Source organism: Eublepharis macularius, chromosome 2, assembly GCF_028583425.1.
Source record: "Eublepharis macularius isolate TG4126 chromosome 2, MPM_Emac_v1.0, whole genome shotgun sequence".
NCBI lineage: Eukaryota > Metazoa > Chordata > Lepidosauria > Squamata > Eublepharidae > Eublepharis > Eublepharis macularius.
In genome coordinates, this window is record NC_072791.1 from 20,107,267 (window position 1) to 20,129,020 (window position 21,754).

Below are 21,754 nucleotides of genomic sequence, written 5' to 3' on the forward strand. Positions count from 1 at the left end.
TACAGAACAATATAAAAATATGTATTGTCGAAGGCTTTCACGGCCGGGGAACGATGGTTGTTGTGGGTTTTCTGGGCTGTATTGCCGTGGTCTTGTCATTGTAGTTCCTGACGTTTCGCCAGCAGCTGTGGCTGGCATCTTCAGAGGTGTAGCACCAAAAGACAGAGAGATCTCTGAGACACTGAGAGATCTCTGTCTTTTGGTGCTACACCTCTGAAGATGCCAGCCACAGCTGCTGGCGAAACGTCAGGAACTACAATGACAAGACCACGGCAATACAGCCCGGAAAACCCACAACAACCATCAATATAAAAATAGATTTATTCTGAGCATCCACAGAAGACACAATTCTGCAATTCTCTGCTATCACAGAGAAGGTGCTGACCCTATTGGCCAATAGGGTCACTACCGTCTTTGCGGTAGCACCTTAACTTTTGGACATTCTCCCTGCAGTTATCCTTCTAGTTGCACGACAGCTTTATTTTCAGCATCAGACAAAAGCATCTTTCCCCCCAGGCTTTGGCCTGATGTTCTTGCTGCTGCTGTTTATACTCCTTTACCCTTTAGTGGCTTTGGTTGCTTCTCTTCAAATTTGCTACAACGGACTTTTCCTGAATCCATCATAAGGCCCCTTTTAATGGATTTTACAGTTGTTGCTTGCATTACTTTACTGGCCTTATTGAGAGGGTGTTTTGGGTTTTTTAATGACATTTATTAGGTATTAAAATGTTAGTTTCACATCACACATTGGAGGAGCTACTATTGCTGAGACTGAGGATCTAAAGTAAATCACCATTATCATAAAAATATAAATGAGAAAGAAGAAGCGGAGTTGGGGGGAAATATTGCACAAGATCTAGGATCTAGGGATTTTAAAGCAAGGAGGGCAAAGAGGCAAGGAAAGTTCACAAGTAACAATTTGGGAAGGGCAAGATTGATAATAATAATATCACTTGTATACCACTCTGATAGGCAGATTACTGCCCCACTCAGAGCAGTGGACAAAGTCTGTGTTATCATTATCCTCACAATACAGCTGGAGAGCTGGGGCTGAGAGGAGGGGCTTACCCAAAGCCACCTGCTGAGCTCAGAGCAGTAGTGGGATTGGAACCAGCAGAGTCCTGATTCGCAGCCCAACCACTTAACCACTATGCTACAGCAGCTCTCTTGCTGGCCTACCCCATGTGAATTCTCTGTAGTTTCTTAACAAGAACCTACAAATGAGTGTATGCTCAAGATACAGTGGACATAAGCAGAGACGGTGCCAATGGGCACCATGCCACACTCCGTCATTTTTTCACTGCTCGAGTTGTAACTTGTGAACAGACGTACTGCAAACTTTGCTACAAACGTATGGCAGGTTAACACACCTGTTTTTGACAGCCAAGTCTCCGGTATCTTTGCTTCGCTGCTGTCCAGCCTGAGCAGCTGGCAAACAGCTTGGTGGCTGTGCCATAGCTATGACTGTCCTGCAGACACTTTTGCAGATGCACAGTAAGTGAATTTGATTTATTTATAAGGATAGGTAATTAAATAACATTATGCAAAAATGTGCCTGTGCAAAACATTACAAACTTAGACAAGCACTAAACTTCAAGACTTTTAAGTGTTTATAATAACTTATCTGTTGATTTGCTCACTCTTTATTTAACTGGGTGCAGAGAAATGACAAATCTGGGGCTAGGAGAGAAACTAGGGCTCCACTCAGGCCGTATGAGAATGCACATGTGAAATGCTACTGATTGCGCTATACTATACTGTTTGAATACATGGAAAGTAAACCACCAAACAGGCTCAAGCGGCTCACAAACACCTGAACTGCTTGCCAAAAAATCAGCTCTCTACTTACAACCAGCGAGGAAAATGTGAGCCAAACCAGCAGGTGTTCAAGTATTCCAGTTTGTGGGTATTATTTGGGTGTCTCTTGAGCGCTCATGGAACGGTGTGGTGGTCGTGCATAGAAGCATTTTTGGGGAGGCAAAATGTCACATGTTGCATTGAAATAATCACCTCTTGGGTTACTTCCCTGGAATAACAACGATCGATCGGCCTTTTTAAAATGCTTCCTCAGATGGAAATCATCATAAATGGGCTGACACCTTTCCTCCTCAAACATCTGTGTTAAATTACTCCAGCTAGACCTGCAGGGTGCCAATAATTTCAGGAAGCTGGGAATTCGAGAGCAGCAATCATTGCATTCACCAGTGGCAACAGGCCAGGAGGTTTGACCTCACAAGCCCCAGTTAGCTTGGCCATTCTGATTATACACGCCTTCCAGTTCATTTATAGAGTTTGGCTGTCCTCTCTAGAGAACATTCGGTATTAGTTTAGCCATTATGTTGCAGTCTCACCCCTTTCATACATTCTGTGATATATGCATGAAAAGGAGCAAGATTGGGGTGTGAGAGAGAGCCAGGGTGGCATATGCTAGCCCTGTTCCTAAGCAAGATACATTTGTAAGGTCACAATGAAGCCTCCTGTCTGGAAGAGCTACATATATATGCCTGAGTACATTGGTTCTGGCTCCTAAGTTCTCACAGGCCCAGTTCTGGCTTGCCACCCTGGGAATGGAATAAGCAGCCTTGTTAATTAGCTGTACTTGCAAGCTGTTGAAACAACCAATATATTTAAACCTGTGTCCCGAGTTCCTGTCCAGCTATGTGCAAAATCCACCCAGAGAAAAAGAACCCAGAGACTGGGAAGTCTAAAAAAAACCCCAGGGTGTTTCAGCCCTCTACGAGGGCTACTAGGGGTTCTGAAAGGCTGTGAGCAGCACTTGGAAACGGTAGCCAGAGGGTTGAACCCCTAGATACCTCCAAAGAAAGTATGGTACGCACACAGAGAGGCCCTTTTCTGTGCGATTGACAACCTTGGTTTGAACCTTGGGCTCTCTTCTGATCAGGTTTGGGGGAAGGAAGCACAATCAAACTCCTCCCAAATGATTCGGATTCAAATCTCCGCTCAGCCATTTGTTGAGTGATGTTGGTCCGGTCCCTTTTGATCTTGCCACAGCCTACCTCTAAGGGTGGCTTTAGATACCACTGGAGGCAGTATATCAAGATGAGAAATAAATGCTGTGGATGTATTTTGGGCTCGCTTGGTGAGACTGCAACTACCAACGATGGGTGCTCATCACAAATCTCAAGCAGATCTCTGGAGAGGCAACTTATAAAATTTCTTAATGAATGAAGAAATGCACTTTAAAAAGAAGGAAGTATGTAATGAAGACATTAAGGAGCAGATTTCATTATCTGCTTCTTATTGACCCACAGATTGGTGCCATTTGTCAACCCACGAAAGCTGGTGTGAATTTCCCTGAGAAATGTCATTCTTCTGTGTTGAAATTATTGGAACCTTAGGTTCAGTGGCATACTCAAAACTTAACCTACTTTACTGGATTGTAGTTAGACATTTTGGGTCCCGATTGGGGACATAGGCAGGGTATAAATGCAGTAAATAAAATCTTCCTGAAAAGTTATGCTAACGTAACCGGTGTTCTTTCAACTTTTCTTGAAATTCCAACAGCTTTGCTAAAATGTATGCTTCAGATTGGCATCTAGGTCAAAATCATGAAGTGACAAGTGGGACTTCCTGCCCATTTCTCCAGAAAATCTTGGTTTTAACCAGCTTCAGCATGCTGGAGTACAGATACGATAGTTCTATGCTATGAGAAAAGTACCAGTGTCCCAATACCCATTCCTAGTACAGAAAAGAACTGAACTGGTTCGTATTGAGAATCAGGAGAAATAATAACAATAGATGTATCTTTTTATTCACATGGAAAAGCTGAAGCAAGCTGTTATAGTATACATTTATACAAAGAATTTTTGGGGGGAAAACCAACCCCGTACAAAGTAAGATGATCAGAAAATATGGTTCATTATGAAATGCAATTATTACATACACTATCAAACCTTTTCAAAAGTTATTCTTGTTTGGCAACAATTTTATCTCCACCTGAAAAGTGGTTTCCTTCAAAAAAAGCACAAAATTCATGCAGCATGTATAGAAACGATCCTGAGAGTTTGCCTTCCTTAGAAAAAACTGTAAAAAGATATATTTGTCTTTCAAAGTTCATAAAATGCAAATGCTATATTTATTGTCAAAACTATACAAAAATATGGACCTAACTTAATATTTACTAAAAAAAAAAAAGTTTTTTTTTTACCCCACTTCCTTGTGATTTTGGTAATATGTGTACTTTCTTAGTTCCTGCACTCAGAAAGGGAAAAAAAGCCACAGTGTTGTTTACAGACTTCTTCAGGTTACGTTAAGGCAGGTGTCAGCAATAAGTCCCATAGGCCAGATCCAACCCAACAAAGATTCCCTGCTCCTGGCCATGCAGCTACTGTGTGGTAACAGGGTGATCATTTGAGGGTAGGGATTTTCTAAAGGAAAACCTTACTGGGAGGGATACAGTGAGAGGACTTTATGAGGCCATCCTCTGGGTTAAGGAGATTTAGAAAAGGGGGTCAGTGATGAATGAGGTTAATTAATGAGAACAAAGCCAAAGTATACACAAATATGTGTATTAAAATCCTGATAGCGGTTTCTTTCAGTCATGGGTGGAATTTTCGGTAAATATCTACCAGGTGATTTTTCGCTAAAACTACTCTTCGAGCAGCTTCCGCTCCACACACAGCCATTCCACAGATAGGTTTGAAGATACATACATGTTAGGAATCTGTTGGGGGAGAAGCAGCTTGGGTGGTATGCGTTGTACAGTAGTAGGTGGGAGAAAAATTAAACACACTCTCTCCATACCTTCTCCACTGAAAAATATACTACCAAGCTACCTTTGACTTGAAGAAACTTTCATTAGAGTTTGAATAAAAACATTTGTGTGTCATGTATAATTTGATCTTTAGTTACCAAGGCTCTCATTGCTTACTTCTGGAGTAATCCCCTCCCTTGACTTCTATTTGGCCACTGTGAAGTAAGCAGTTTTAGGAATGTGGCCTGTGGAAGAAGTTGATACACTTATTAGGACTGTTACCTGATTAAAGAAGTTGATTCTATGAGTTCTAGTTGATTAATCAATTAATAGATTAAAACTGCATACAAATACCAACTATATTTCTGGAGAAAAAAACATTCCTTTGTTCTAAATTTTGCATGCATGAGTCATACCAGATACCATCTTAGAAGAGGCCAGTGGGGGGGGGGGATTGCCTCTTCTCAGATGACACCTACCATCCAGGGTTTTTGGTAGACGTGTGTATTAAAAAATAATTTTAAGCACTTTAAAAATCTGATGTCTGTTTAATCAGGAGGCACCTTTTTAATTAATCAAAAGGTTTTCAATCGATCAACCTAACCGATTAATCGACAAAATGTCGCAGCCCTAATATTTTATATATAAAACATGGAAAACAAACATGTTTATCGTGATCTGAAAAAGGAAGAGTACAAAAACTGAATACAAACCAATCGTTCTGAAATTTCATAATACACCTTTCCAATAGATAAATGTTCATAAAAATATCTCAAATCCTAAACCATGAAAAACCAATTATAATACAATTTTTTTTTGTTCTGCTACATAAACCAGCTTTTCCGTGAAACAAGGAGGCAAATTCAGGTATGAAAACATAATTTACTTATTGCTTTTGCTACAATTTCGTTGGGTTTTTTTTTACATATAGTCATAAATTACACTATACAGTATAAAATATTTGATAGGAATACATTTTATGGTCTGTTTAAGTTTGCTGGTTTCAATTCTAGCAACAAGTACAAAATAAAAAAAACAAACAAGTCACAAATGAACTTTAAAGGCACTTCCGCTTTTTGAATAAGAGTTGGTTCTTAGTAGATTTTGTGGGTTTTTTTCTTATATGAGAAATCAGGTTGATCTTTGTACAATTCATAGGTTGCTGAGGCACCGTAAAGGTTTAGAACATTCCAATTTCTCGACAATTTTCAGGCTTCGACAACATTCTTTGTCGCGTTAAATCTTCCCGTTCTCACCTCTGCTTTCCAATACACCTATTCCTCCCCTTCCCACTTCTTTTGAAAGTTTGCCTTCACCTTCTCAAGTTCCTTTGCAGACAACCTTCAAACTTCAACTTCTCGGGCACCCTCCTGGGCATCAGAGATTACTCCGATGTCAAAGCAGGTGACTATCATGACGTGCGACTTGCACAGGTTCACACATTGCTCCAATTCATCAGTCACTAGTTCCAGTGCCTCCAGATAATCCTGTGACTCCTTGTCAAGATCAGGGTCAACCTCAACTGTAGCAGGAGAAGATAAAAAGACACACTGGTCAGTATCAAAACAGTGAATTGTTGATGTGAAGTCAAAAGACTGCTGATCCATAAGATTATAGCCGCCATTTGAGGAGAAGACCAGGGTACAGTGGTTGAAGAGCAAGAACTGAATCATACCAGCCTCAAGTACAACTCCAGATGACCTGTTACAAAACTTGTCAGGAGCTTGCAGGTAACAGACAACCAAATTCCCCCAGTTAACTTGATGATTCCAAACTCAGCTGCAGGCCCAGAATGATAATAAGTTAATAACATTTGGTTTACATACCATCCATCAGGACAACTTAATGCCCACTCAGAGAAGTTTACAAAGTGTGTTATTATTATCCCCACAACAAAACACCCTGTGAGGTGAGTGGGGCTGAGAGAGCTCTGAGAGAGCTGTGACTGACCCAAGGTCACCCAGCTGGCTTCAAGCGGAGGAGTGGGGAACCAAACTCGGTTCTCCAGATTAGAGTCCTGCTGCTCTTAACCACTACACCAAACTGGCTCTCACCAAACTGATGGAGTTGTGTCATAACATAAGGATGGGCAGGAAGCTACAGAGGGAAGGGCTCCGGTATCTCAGTGTCTGTTGTTGCTGAACCAATTCATCAGTGGGTTCTGGCTTTTGCTAAAGGCTTGTTTTTGTTTTTAAAAAGTGACAAAAAAATCTCATCTATCTAGGGAAAAACCTCTCAATTGCAAACAAAACCTTACTTTGTTATTTGTCGTAATGCCCTGTTATTTGTCCTGAATGTCTTGGCAGCAATGGAAAGCAAATAATCAGATAGATATTCTATTATGTCAGTGCATTGCCACATTTTCTGGGTTCCCATCAGTACTGGGCGATATTGCCTGGATATTGGTGGGCAGCAACACCAGGCTGAGGGTGGGGAGCTAGATTTGCCCAATTTGCTGGGTAGAAGAAACTATGAGGGCGGGATGGTGGCAGTGGCTCTTAGCCTTGCCACAACTACTTAGATCTGTAGGATGGAGGAACCGCAAGTAAAACATCCCTGCCTCAGTAATGTCCAGCACAGTTACAAAGCAAACCTAAATAGAGTTAAAACCTTTTAAGTCTTCTTAAGTGTAACTCTGGTTTAGCGTTGCACCATTAAGTCTTTCAGCCAACAATGCACAGCAGGGATAAAGAACTAACTTACATTGACTTTAAGACAGACCTATATGGTACGGTCAACATAGGTTTACTATTGAGATCAACATCCCTATGTTGAGTTCTCCCCTCACCTACCCGAGTAATATTTGTGTGTGTGAAGTGCTATCAAGTTGTAGTTGACTTATGGTGACCCCACAGAGTTCTGAACGCAAGAGACGAACAGAGGTGGGTTGCCATTGCCTGTCTCTGTGCAGCAACTAGAGATGGGCACGAACTGGGAAAATGGTGGTTCGTTGTCATTCGTCACATTTTATAAACCACGAAGCCCATCCCCCCAGTTGCCTAGGAAACTGATTGATCGGTGCCAGGCTGTCTGCAGTAACAAACCAAAAAACCGAACCAAATGAACCAGGCTTAAAATAACCGCAGTTCGTTGTGGGTTGTCAGAAATGCCTCCGACAAACTGCTGCTTCGCAAACCAAAAAACAGCCTAATTCATGACAAACTGTTGGTTTGTATTTCAGTTTGTGCCCATCTCTAGTAATGACTCTGGAGTTCCTTGATGGTGTCTCATCCATGTACTAACCAGGGCTGACCCTGCTTAGGTTCCGAGCTCTGACGAGATCGGGCTAGCCTGGATGATCCAGGTAATGTTTAGGCACACAAATAGGCCATGAAGATAGTTTCAGGTGGGCGGCCATGTTGGTCTGTAATAGTAGACCAGAAATACGCCATGGCACCCTTGTCCTTGCTCTATATCATATCATAGGATGATGGCATAAAGACAAATCTAAATGGCTCTCATCGTCGGAAGAGGAGACGCTGGGATGCTGTTTTCAGTAGCAGCCTTCAGTTGATAGTACTGCACAGGACCACTTTCAGTTCAAAATTATCTATATAAAAAAGCACCAAGTGGTTGTACAGCAAAGTAAATGTTGATTGCTCTGAGTCACAATGAGCTCATGGGGGAGCAGTAATCATCAAAAGAGAAGTGGGAAGTACTTTCAATAGTGGAATGGAGATCAAAGAGGAAGATCTTGAGTGGCACCAGTTTCCAGACAGACCATTAGAAAGGTACTAAATAACCCAAAACATGCTTGAACGTATCTTTGATGCTAGCAAAGTATTTGCCCAGACCCTCTGCTGACAGCCTTTGCAGCAGAACACTCCTATTTTGCTGTATGCTAGCTCTACCTGAAAATATGAGACTTGGGAACCAAAACTTTATCATGTCTTTGGCCCTGACATTAATGGTGGAAAGAGTCTCACCTATCCCAAGTAAGGGGCTACGCCAGTCAAAAGGGTTTCCTTCACATTGAAAGGGGGAGAAAGTTAGAAGCTCTTCCTGATGTGGTCATAAGTGGACACTTAACAAGTTTTGCTCCGTTCCCAACGGCAAAGTTGCTTAAGGTAGGCATTTGGAAAAATACACAAAATCACAGACTCTCTTTAAAATCGTAGAAGTGACAACAGGGATAAAAATTGGAAGAGAAGTGGAATGGGGCACAGTTAACCCAAAGGAGAACTGCAAAAAGGGGAGAGGAGCAATGGTTTGCTTCTACTTCTCCCCTGCAACCTCCGAGTCAATTACTAGGCTTGGTCATTGAGGCATCAGTGGCTTCTAGGTAACTGGATTATTTTACTCCCAAACACATTCAGGGTTGCTGAGAGCCACCATGGACCCACAGCCCTCCCCCACCAAAGAAGATAAATGATTAGAACGGATGTGCAGTGCTAAAACTTCATCCAGCAGTCCCTTTCACAGTTCCTTGGACCTCTAAAGTGAGCTAAGCCCCTGGAATTTTGTGCCCGTAATTCTCCCTTCTCTTTTGTGGCCCTGCTAACTTTCTTTGAATCAGGGGGCCCTTTGCTGTGATCCAACTCGAGCAACACGTACACTCTCCTTTCCACTTGTTCGGATCCAACATCAACCTGCATTTCGTTTCCTCCAACTCGTCTCTCAAGAGCTCGTGCTTCGCTTTCACTTCTCTAATCCGCTGATGGCGCCTCTCCAGGATTTTCAACTTGGTATTAAAATAGATCAGGCCCTTTGGGAAGACCAAAAAAAAAAAATCCCGCTGTAACTATCATTGACCACGTGCCTACTTTTACCTCCCCCCCCCAACCCACACATATAATTCAACTTTAACTACAGATGTGCAACACGGGCAGTGTAACATTAAACAATGGATGCGTTCTCTCCCGCCCGCTACCCCTGCTGGAAGTGGACTTTCATAGATACTAATCTAATAAAAGTGACAGGCTGTAGGCACTTAAGGCTTTTATTGCCATCTTCTGAGTTAATGTACTACTCTTAAATGACAATTGTGTGTACAGAAATTGTTTTCTCCCCCAGTGCAATCATTCAATAAAAGAAACTAAAATTGCAATCCAGTGGGTAGAACTAGATGCTTCCCAACCCTGTGTTTGCCTCTGATGTGCAAAGTAGGAATGGAGTGGGCATTTTCAGTTGAGAAGCTGCAGGTGGAAGATATTTATTCCTTACTCCCCATCCAGTTTTTTTAAGTAATTCTTCTACCCAGATGATTTTATCCACTTGATTCAGAAATCCAGTCTTGAAGACTGGCTGGAGAGAAGTGGCCAGGGATGCAATTACAGAGAGGTCCTTTAGCAGAGGTCCCTCCAGCTTGTACCCACGTACAGTTTTCCCCCTGCAATGTGCCCTGCATTTTGCTATTCTCCCCCTGCTAACGCCTCCCAGCTCGAACTACCCATGCTGCTCCTCCCCCTGCAAATGCTCCCTCCCCTTTGAAATCGCCTCCTGCCTGAAGCTCCTCCCCACAAATGCTTTTCCAAGTTTGCACTCTGCCTCCTGTCCAAAGCTCCTCCCATACGAATTCACTCCTTCCCATGTTCACTGCCTGATATATAACCTGTATCTATAATGAGGAACATTATTCAGTGAGAAATATCCAAAGCCATGACTTACCTTTTCAACATCCTGGAAAGGCTGTTGGCAAAAATAAAAGGAAAAACAAGGTTAAAAAAAAACTTGCAAAACGCTGACTTGTATTCCATTCACTATGTCGGAACTAGATGGACTGTTTAGCCAATTGTAAGTAAATTATACTCACACATCTTGAATTCAACCAAATTCTAAGCGGGGCACTTTATGCCATTTACATAAAGAGTTAATGATCCTTTAGAGAAGAAGGCCCATAAAGTTTCATCAGGCAAGCAATGATAATAAAGCCTTCTCGTAATGTAGTAACTGATCTTCTCCATTCACTCCACCAGCTACGATCAACATAATTAATGGCAGGCAGCAATTATTTTCTACGGGGAAGGTACCCCAACATATGAATGGTAAAAATCGATAGCCATAGAGGTTTTAATTGCATCTCCTTCTCCTCCTAAAACTGCGAGACCAGCATCTGAGCAGCGATCTGGCCTTGTACATTGTGCAATTCAAATTGTCCTGCGCTGAAGTAAAATATGTGCTGACCTCAGTTTCCTCTTGTCTGTGCCGCTGTAATCGTTCCACATCATCAATCTCATAAACTTTAATTTCAAATGGCTCTTTCAAAGTGCCTGGCAAAGGTGGAAGATCAACCCACTGGCCGGTGACACTCTGCTTTTTCCCCAGAGATGCAGAATCAGGCAGGGGGGCTGGGATGAGGCGACGGCGTTGGAAACCTGAAATGTAACCCAAAAAATGATTTCTTGGGTGTCCTTCACCATGCAGCACCATAAACTATCCAGACCAGATGATGTTTACATGCAGCTACTGACACAGGAGAGCCAGTGTGGTGTAGTGGTTAGAGCATTGGACTAGGACCTAGGAGAGTCAAGTTCAAACCCCTACTCTGCCATGGAAGCTTGCTGGATGACTGTGGGCAAGTCACACGCTCTCAGCCACTCAGCCAAACCTACCTCACAGGGTTGTTGTAAAGAGAATGATGTAAGCTGCTTTGGTTCTCCAATGAAGAGACAGATGGTGTATAAATGAAGTAAACAATTTTTTTTTTAAATTTACCATTGGAGCAAGCAAGATAATTCCCGACATGTCATCAGGACCACATCCACAAAAAGTACTTCTGACCCCGGTAACCAGGGGTCACCAGAGGTAACTAAACTCCATCCCACTGGTGTCCCAATTATATTTATTTTATTTTATTTACGACATTTATAGTTCGCCTTTTTCACTGAGAATCAAGGCAGATTACATGGTGTGAATCAGTAAATCAGTGTTATGACATTTCAATATATATGTAATGGGGTATATACATGCAATTTGCACGATTTAAAGAAAAAGAAAGAATGAAAAGAAAGGTTTAAAGATTTAAGAGTGTTGAAACGGAGCATAAGCAAATTCCACGAGTGATACATTAAACAACACAGGAACTACCCAGAAAGATGATACTTATAGCAATAGTAGTGGAGTCTACATTCCTCTCCATTTACAGCAATATAGTTCTTCCTCTCCTATCAGTGAACGGCTCCAATTCATTCTTATGGATAATATATGCTTCTGTAGTGGCAAACCTGAACCCACCTCTGGTGACCCCAGCCTGTTCCTATCTGCTGAGCCCCATCCTAGGTCCTGATTCTGGTCACACTTGGCTAGAAAGTTGGGAGAGTGGAATGGTGGTAGAGTCAATGAGCTGTCGAGTATCGCACTGGGACTTGGGTTCGAAACTAGAGATGGGCACGAACCTGAATATGAACCAAAAAAACCCACGAACCAGCCTGGTTCGTGATTCGTAAACCAGTGGTTCATGGAAGCTGGTTTTCACGAACTTCCACGAACTGGTCTACTGGTTCATTTCGTTCATATTAAAGGGCAGTTTAAATGGCCATTTCCCTGGGGCTTGCAAGTGGCAGGGCCCTTTAAACTATCAGCTGGCAGGCGGCAAGGGGGGATCCAAAGCGGCAGGGCCCTTTAAACGCCCAAATCCCACAAACCCCAGCCCCAGCCCCCCCACCCTTGAACCTGCTTTATACCAAGTCAGCTTTTTTGGAGGCTCAATATAATAATAACAGTTAACAATAACAACAATTCAAACACCAAACAGTCCATGTATCCCAAATATATCCACTCTGGTTACAGACAAAGGAAATGGGTAAACCCAATAACATCCCTCTTCCAGTGTTGCAAAAAAGACAGCTGCCTCCAGAATCTCATCCATCTGAGAAATATTCCCTTGGAACAGGTACATTTTTGTCTCTTATGAATTTGTTTCATCCCTTGGAACGCCATCTAAGCTAAAAGCCATCAGTACTACTTGGAACATTGTGTGCTGTGTAGAACAGTACTTTTATTTGTCCTGAACCTATTGACAGTCAATGGATGCCAATTCATACTACAAAATCCGCATGGCTCATACACATCTGTGTGCTCAGAATGTAACTCCTGGGAACGTGTGGGCATGCTTCAGATCAGGATCTCAGCAGATGGGGAGGTGCTTAAGCCTCAGAATTAAGTTCTGACTATGGAATTCCCAGAACACACCTGAGTCCGACATGTGGGGAACATGAGAACTTTGTCACGTGTGCATTGTCCCTCAATTTCACTGAATGATCCAAAATCCTGGATCCTGGACACAAGTTCAGAATAAGCTAGTCTCTGCCATGGAGCGCGGTTCCTTTTCCACTAAAAATTCCATTTGCCAAGGTTCTCACTGAAAAATCATTGATCTTGAGCAAACAGACCTTTTAGTGGATGGGGAATCGTGCTTCGTATCAGAGTCTATGTAGCTCACACACAAGTCATGCATAGGTTCCAAGCCTCGGGGTTCAGAGCAAGGGAACTGTTCTTAACTATATATATATATATATATATATATATATATCCATGTCTTTCACCTAGGCCCAAACTACAAGATATATTTTCTTCAGTAAAAACTTCAAAAAACTTTCCCCCCCTTCTAACACTGCAGCTGCCAGGGCTGCTTTTTTTGCAGGGGAGAATGGCACACAGGGGCTTTTTAACTCTATTTCTCTCCTGCTGGTTTTCCTACTGAAAAAAAGGCACTTTTGAGCTGCTAGAGAAAATTTATGAGTACTTATATTTTTTTTCCTCCCAGCAGGGGTACAAAGCAAAGTGCAAGTGGTGCTTTTCAGGAGGAAAATGATGGGGAAGAAGAGGGTTAAAGAGTCCGTCTCCCTTTGCCCCTCAAAAAAGCAGCTACATTTTGGAGGGGGGGAACAGTGTTTTAAAACAGTCATGAAGGAAATACAATATGTAGTTTGAACATCAGCTGCTTCCCCCCCCACTTTTTTTTTAACCCTGAGCGAAACCCCAAAACAACTTCTGAACATATTAGGGAGTGTCAAAGTGGTTAGCACTCCAAAAGGTTATGCTGTAATGTAGTAACAGAGGAGAATTCCAAATGGAAAGAAAAAGAAACCGTTCGTCATCTTCAAAAAGACCTTATAAAGCATTTCCTCGGGCAAAACCAAGCACAAATCTATCAGCCAGTAATACCGTCTCAATATGTGTGCAACTTTACACAGCTGTTAATATTGATTTGCAGGAGAGACTTAAGAGGGTGACGCGCAGAGGAAGGAGGCCAGACCGGGTCCTTAGAGTGACTTGACTCAGAGCGAAGCAAATTCGTTACCTGGGACAGGAAGTATTTATTAGTTCAATATGTGCCCTGCCCAAACCTGGGGGCCCAGAGTGGCTTGGCGCCATTCCAAAATAATGCACATCTGTATACATGTCTGTACCTCACTGAAATCCAGACTTCTACATGTTTATGCAAAAAGAAATCAGTCACACTGAGTTTATTGGGTTGCTTCCACCCGAATGAGGATACCAAGGATTCAGCCTCCGTTCCTTGGTCAAAAGTGATAGCTATGCGTGCCTCCAGGGGTCATTTTGTAGAAAAAGAGCTGGAGGAATTCATTAGCATAACTCATTAGCATATGCCACACCCCTTGACATCACTGGGAATGTGTCATTAGTATAACTGATTTGCATATGCCACACCCCCTGACATCACCTATCCTGGCTGTTTTGGATCTAATCCTGGCCATTCAGGGCCGAAATTGGGCCCAAAATGGCAAAAAGGGGCTGAAAATGGCCGAAAAGGGGCCCAAAATGGTCAGGATCGGCCACTGATGAGCGGGAGAGTGATCCATCACCCATCAGAGGTCCGATCCAGGCCATTTCAGCCCCAATCCAGGCCAAAACAGGCCCAAAATGGCCGAGAGTCAGGTGGGCGGGGCCACGTGTCATGTGACCTCTTTGGGGAACTGTCGGAACTGCGTTCCTGTGCGTTGCCCCTCGAAATGAGCCCTGCATGCATCACTTCTGCTTTTGCATTTTCCCAAATGTCAGTCTGGCTTTAGATGGGATAGTGGCAAAAGAACTCGCTGATATGACTTGGTACCTGCTCAGAGTCTCATTTAATCTGGGACTTCACCCAGTAGGCTTGCAATGTTAGCTCATTGGAGATCCACAGCCCAGAGAGATATTATACGAGCTTGCTAACATCACATGTTTGATGTAGTGGTTAATCTGGAGAACCGGGTTTGATTCCCTGCTCCTCCACTTGAAGCCAGCTGGGTGACCTGGGGTCAGTCCCAGCTTCTCAGAACTCTCTCAGTTCCACCCACCTCACAGGGTGATTGTTCTGAGAATAATAACACACTTTGAGTGGGCATTAAGTTGTCCTAAAGGGCAGTATATAAGTAGAATGTTGTTACAATGATGATGATGAGTACTGATCTGTTTTTATTTATTTATTTATTAAAATATTTATAACCCTGGCTTTCCATGTGGTTCAAGGCAGCTTACGATAGTTAAAAATGTTTCCAATTAAAACCAAAATAACATAATAGAGCCCATGTCTCTCTTCCTCCTCTCTTAAAAGACGCCCGCCATCCTTACCCCCTCAAAAGCCCCAGCAAACAAGCAAGCCTTGCAGCGCCTCTTGAAGATCTGCAAGGAAGGAGAGTCCCCTGACCTCACAGGGGACTCCATTCCAGAGCAGGAGCCACAACGGAGGAGGCCCAGGCTCTGGTCAATGCCAGATAGGCCAGCCTAAGAGGTGGGATAGCCAACAAATGACTATCTGAAGATCACTTTGGCCAGGGATCCTGATGGTGTCTTGCCATCTTCAGGGCATGGAGAAGGGGTCACTGAGGGTGTGCGGGGGGGGGGGGGAGAGTTGTGAATTTCCTGCATTGTGCAGGGAGTTGGACTAGATGACCCTAAAGATCCCTTCCAACTCATGATTCTAGGATTCCATGGTCTATGATTCTTGACCATAGTTGGCACACACACACACAAATGAAAAGCTGGACACTCGTGCAGGTCAGTTGAAGTGTCCTTCCAGCACCATGCTCTCAGATAATTCCCCCTGGAATTATGGGTTTTGGCCTGACTTGGCAATCACTCCTATAGAGGAGCCCTGATGTGTCCATTATGACCAGAACAACCTTTCCATTAGTTTCCTTCTATGTGCATTCTCTTGCTCGCACAAAAGGACTGCATGCAAATCATTTCGGTTTTTTTCCATTCCAACAATTAAAAATTACATGTTTTTTAGCTGAATGGATGCCTTGATTTCCACACTCCCCATCACTGCTGTCTAGAGACTGACTCTTTAATTTTGAAGAAGCACACACTTCCTGTACTGTCTAATGCCAGAGCACTTAAACTGCCCCCAAACTCGCATCTTGAGGCAAACAAAGATATTTATTCTGGAACAGACTACTCAAATCAGATTTCGGGAATGGAAAATGAAGGGACAGGGAGCCATTGGATGGCAACCGCAACTCTCTTAATGGAAACATATGCTGATTTTGCAAATAACAATATTTCTGTAATGTTTATATTAACCTAACAACCAATGATACTCGTTTTTAAAAAGTTTAAGTGCAGACCATTTAAGGAGAAAAATGTGAATAAATCAGGCTCCTATTCTGAGTTACGTGGATGTTCTAAACCTGAGAAATACAAGTCATGCTTCTATACTCCATCGAAGAGGTCTGCTCTTTAATCTGGCATGCTCTCTACCAAATTACATAAAACCCTTATATCACTTCTATCAAATGTTGGAGGGAATAAATGCAGATATGAAAGGAAGCGGCTCAGAACTGATTAAACCAGTGTATCTCCAATCTATTTCTAATTTCAATTGTTTTTCTAAATACGCTGTAAAACTAATGAAAGCCTTAGGTCTGTAGTTAATTAGCAGCATTAATCACAAAGTTTAGTGCACTGGGATTTTTTTTTTTAACCAAACTCTTTTCTCTCGCTTTAATTTTCACTTGGTGAATCTGTCAATCAAAAGGGCCCACTAGATTTCTGCTCTGCAATTACAATGATAAACATAGCAAGTGAAAGGGATTTTTTAAACGTGTATTTTTAAAATGATGAATTTCATGGCTCTTTTTTTAATTTACAGGGGCTGACACAATCTTGATTGGGGTTAGGGAAGGTGGTTAAGAAAGTTGCTGGTAATGAGGGGTTAGGGTCAGAAATCAATCAATGGGATTTCCTTCTGGATAGGATCAAGTTCATTAACTTTATAAGGAAAGTTGCACTAAAGACTGGTCTTAAGCCCAAGAACCTTAGAGCAGCTTTTCCATCCATGCAGGAGTCGTCTACATCACGCACTGCTGAGCACGCACCATGTGAGCACCCATTCACTCTGCTACTAATTGTGTTTGGGGAGCAGCACGGGGGCTAATGGTTGCTTTCCTATGATTCCCTTGATGATGGGCCAGTACTGGGGTTCACACCAGCCCCGCCACGGGATCGAATACTTCTGGAGCAGTGTGGGGCAGTCAGAAGAAACAATGATGTCTGTCGCGTGAAGTAGTAAGTGGCCCTGAATAATCCATCAATAGCTAACACACATTGGACACACATTGGATCATCATCATCACCATCATCATCATCACAACTACTATAATATTTGGTTTATATACTGCCCTTCTAGACAACTTAACGCCCACTCGGACTGGTTTACAAAGTGTGTTATCATTATACAGTAGACTACAAGGCCGTTTGGCTATGCATGGTTCCAGGCCCTGGGACATCAACAGATCTATTGGAGCATCATTCAATTCTAAGGAATTTAATGCATTATTGGGGGGGGGTGTTACCTGTAGATCTTTTCTTTGGAGATTTCACACTTCTCATGCGACCTGGTGAAGATATCCCGCTTTCACTCATGGAATCATGTGCCGAGGATGCGCTGCCAGTGGCTTCACTGTCGCGGATCATGCTTTCATAGCCACTGCTGCCACCACTGTGGTAAAAAAGAGCCGTCCTACCCATGGCTGGTGGTAGCTCCCCACTTAGGACGCTGCTGTTATCACTCCCGTGCCCACTGCTGTATCGCTGGGGCCTCCGCGGGGCAGTAATCTTGCTGTACGGCGACGGCAATGCCAAGACCTGTGATTTCTCGTCGCTTAGGTTAATTCCACTGTCGTTGCCGCTATCGGAATCGGTGGAACCTCGAAAACGGCCCATCTTGACTGAACTGCCGGATGCCAGCTCGTTAACGCGGCTGTTGGCAGCCCGAATGGCTTGCTTGGTTCCCATAATCGTTCCCCGTCCTGGTTTGCTGCTGGCACCCTGCACAGACCGTGGGGTTGTTTTCCCACTCAGAGGAATGCTCGATGTCTTCCCAACAGACTGAGCTAAAGATTTCACCGAGGAGCTCAAGGATTTTGACCCACTGGCTGAAAGGCTGCGGTTCTTATTCCCACTGGCTGAAGCCTTCTGGCTCACTCCGCTTTTGGCCTGATTATTTTTACAGGGTAAAGGTGAGGTATATGATGGAGGTGACGTAACACCAGAAGGGGCAGAGGGAACTCCCAGCCTTGGGACCAATCGACCAGTTCTGCTGTTACTAATGCTACCGTTGCAGTTTTCCTTCGTCAGAGTGACCTTGGATCCAACAGATGTCAAGCTATCACACCTTTCAAGGGACATGTGGCTCCCGTAACGATGGACGGTTTCACTTTTCGATGTCTTTGCCTTCAAACTTGATGTTGCTTTTGGCAAAGAGTGGTCTCCCTTGAGGCTGCATTTGCTACTGGTGCTTTCGGAAGCACACAACCCAAGTCTGCCCTGCAAATCACCCTCATCCTCAGCTCTTCCTAGAGTGGCCCGAACACAGTCCAGTCCTGTAGCTTTCCCGCCGCCATTTGGTATCCCACCATTTTTCTGCTCAAGGCTTGATTTACGGACAGGAGGTGCTGGAGGTATTGTCCCGCTTGGCCTGGGTAACATACTCGATTTTTGTGCGTTCTTCTTTTTCAGGCTACTGGTGGCAAAACCAGATTCAGAGCTTCCCCTGTTCGTGCCTTCAGATGCTGCACCATTGCCACGTGAAACGGGAACCACACCCAATGTGGTGGCTCCTCTTTTGAGCTGTGGCATCTTTGTGATGCCTTCGGACTTTTTAGCTGCTCCGCTGGAAGACTTAGAGGCCATTTCACAACCATCTACGACCCTCTGAGAACATGCGAGCATGGTCTGGGATTTCGTTGGCCTAGTGGAACTACCGAACTGTTGGCCAGATTTTGCCGCATGTTTCTCAGGGCTCAACATATGAGAATTTGGAGAAAGCAAAGGTTCTGCATTTTTTGTTTCCAAGTGATTGTCTGTACGAACCAACCAAGGATCTTCAAACATCACATGTGGCTTTTGCAGTTCCTTATAACCGAGGGTGGCATTGTTGTGGGTTGAAGATGAGGTAGTTTTTGTTCTCCGGGGAAGACTGGAGTGTATGGTTTCAATCACTGGTGTACTTTGCAAAGTAGAAGGCTTCGCTTTTGCTAGCTGATTGGTAACACAAAGAGCACTTTCTGTTGGAGATGCTTTGGTAATGTCAGGGTTTTGAGGGCTTCTGTTCGCACCTGAAGATGTTTTGCTTGAATTTGTGCTCTCGCTTTCCAGCTCCGAAAAGCAAAACCCACTGTCGTTCAGGGTGGCTTTCAAAAGAACAGGACCGTTAGGACAACACAACTCAAAAGGTTCCTCAGACTTGTCACAGCCATAAGACTGGGCGAGGAAACTGTCCCCCGACTGGCCTCCGTCACTCCCAATTGTACAGATACTGACTTCGCTTAACCACGAGCTGATGGAGGAGCGCCTGCTGCAGCTCGAGAATGTATTCTCAGCAAAGGGCACCACAATGTCAATGTTGACACCAGAGGCACTGGCTTGGGACGTATAGGCATCAAACTCATCATTTATACTGCTAATGATGCTAACTGGCCTAGAGCCAGACGCTAGGGCTTGTAAAGAGCAGTCACTGTTAAAGCTGATGATGCTGGCAGGCCTTCCATTATCCAAGATACCGCTGATGGAAAGTTCTTCCACCACGGTAAAGACGAGCTCGTCCTCTCCGTTGAGCTCCACGGGCTGCTGCAATGTCACCGTTGTCGTCAGGATATCCCGGTCAAAGCACTTCCCCCGGAAGGAGGACCGGAATCTATGTACTTCTATACCATCGCCTTGGTGCTCCATGTTACTGCTGCTTGCTGAAAATGTGCTTCCTTCAAGGCTGGACTCGCATTTGCTAGCCGCTTGCTTACTCATTCCCACCGGTGGCGTTCGGATCGCGTTGCTGTGATCATACGGCTGATACGTCTGCTTGGCGTTCAACAGAGACTGTGACTGCTGCGGGGGTGGAGGTGCGGGGCTGGGTAAAGGCCTTTTCACGTACGAAGATTTCTCTTTTACAACTGGTTCAGCGACAGCTTGGTTTTGCTCTTGATTCATAAAAGCAGTACATGTTGGCAACTGATAGGAATCTGTCACTGTCTCTTTTTCCCCATCCAAATCCACTCTGTTGCCTTCTAGCATGGTTTGCTGTTTGGTGTGCTCTGTTTTCAAAGGAACGGCTTTTTTCTCTGTGCAACCACCATTGCGCTGGAAGTAAACATTATGCCCTTTCTTAGGAGGCCCTGGATCCTGCAAAGCTCCTTTTTTAAATGCTCCAGAGGGAGAAGACGGTTTCGATTTGGACTGTCCGTTTTCTGTGCTTCCTAGAACCGTGTTGCCGCAAGGTACAGCTGGAGTCTCCCCACAAGGAAATTTGACGGGCTCCTCGCTTCCGTCAATGCATTCCAGCCTCTCCTGCAATTCTGCAAATGTGTTGCACTTGAAATGGTCCTTGTCTGAGCTTTTAGCCAGAACAAAATTATCTTTGTTTCTTTTCTTGTTCAGGGAAGGGATTATGGGAACAAACTCCGGAGGGCCTTCGTTATCCGTCAGTTCCCGGTCTGACAGAGCTGTCCCGTTGGGACCAACATAGATGACGGTATCGCAGGATTGTTCGCTGCTCGAGGAATAATCAGGCTCACTGGATAAGTTCAGTGCAGGAATGTCAGGGTCAAGGGCGATGGTCCTTGGATGAAATGGTCTCAGGTGTGGCTTTCGTATGTGGCCCTCTTCGCACGAACTTTCTCCTCCAGACGAGCTTGAGGCATACTGTTAATTGTAAAAAAAAATTAAAATGCATTGTTAAATCATTAAATACATTAATAAGAGGAAAGGTTAATCCAAATTGCTCAATACACTAATTTTTGTAATATACCAGAAACAATTCTAAGTAAAAATGTTCGTGGGAAACTTCTGGAAGATGAATACAGAACTAGGGTGACTACCTTTCCTTTGGGACAAGACTAGGGAGCAGTAAAAAGAAGTGTTCAGTAGGTTTGGCTTACCCTTCAAGCCAAGGGGCAAGCGTGATGTACGCAAAGAGCCCAGCTAGTCCAAACGGCAAAACAAGACGACTAAGGGCAGCAAAGGATCATGTAGCCCCTGCATAACCCAAGCATGTTTGGAAATCTAAGGACAATTCATACAACCACTTTGTCATTGGATGGTCATCCAGCACCCAACTGCACTGGCAGTAGTTGAGTGACTGCTATGGCATGTGCAGAATCTTGAATCCAGCCCACATTCCGACCCCCCAAAAATCTGGTGCACCAAGCTCAATTCCATTTCTGTGAGTGCCATAAATGACCTCAAGATACATGGCAGACCTTGAGATATGTTAAAAACACACACACACACACAGAGCAGCTGTCATTCTGCACCATGGATCCTCTAGGCTGAGATATTCTCCGAGATCACATGGTGCCCCTGCTGCAATTCAAGTATTCTAGGATCCTACAAGAGACTGCACAGACACATATTAGAAACACAGGTGGACAGGGAGCAATCAGACTTGGACTCCATTCCTTGCTGTTCTTTCAAAAATCACAGCTGCAACTTGGAGCAAAAAACAAACAACCCCAGAGGCCATTTCATAGCAATAGAAACTTGTTATTTCTACAAAAAAAAACCCTTGTAATTTCTGCAACAATTTCTAATTGTTATATTCTTGTCACTGCGGCGACTTCAGCGTGCAAATAAACAATGCTGAGGAGCAGGACTTTTTTT

General features: G+C 43.8%; 1 protein-coding gene across 1 annotated transcript in view; it reads right to left on the reverse strand.

The window, feature by feature from the left end:
* Nucleotides 1–3,787: 3,787 nt before the first annotated feature.
* KIF26A (kinesin family member 26A) overlaps nucleotides 3,788–21,754 on the reverse strand; it is a 119,986-nt gene continuing 102,019 nt past the window's right edge. The window contains exons 10-14 of the mRNA XM_054972732.1: nucleotides 17,455–20,797; nucleotides 10,838–11,028; nucleotides 10,322–10,342; nucleotides 9,269–9,419; nucleotides 3,788–6,236 (exon numbers count right to left, since the gene is read on the reverse strand). Coding sequence (XP_054828707.1) covers nucleotides 6,058–6,236; nucleotides 9,269–9,419; nucleotides 10,322–10,342; nucleotides 10,838–11,028; nucleotides 17,455–20,797 — 3,885 coding nt within the window. The 3' untranslated portion in view covers nucleotides 3,788–6,057. The remainder of the gene's footprint in view (nucleotides 6,237–9,268; nucleotides 9,420–10,321; nucleotides 10,343–10,837; nucleotides 11,029–17,454; nucleotides 20,798–21,754) is intronic.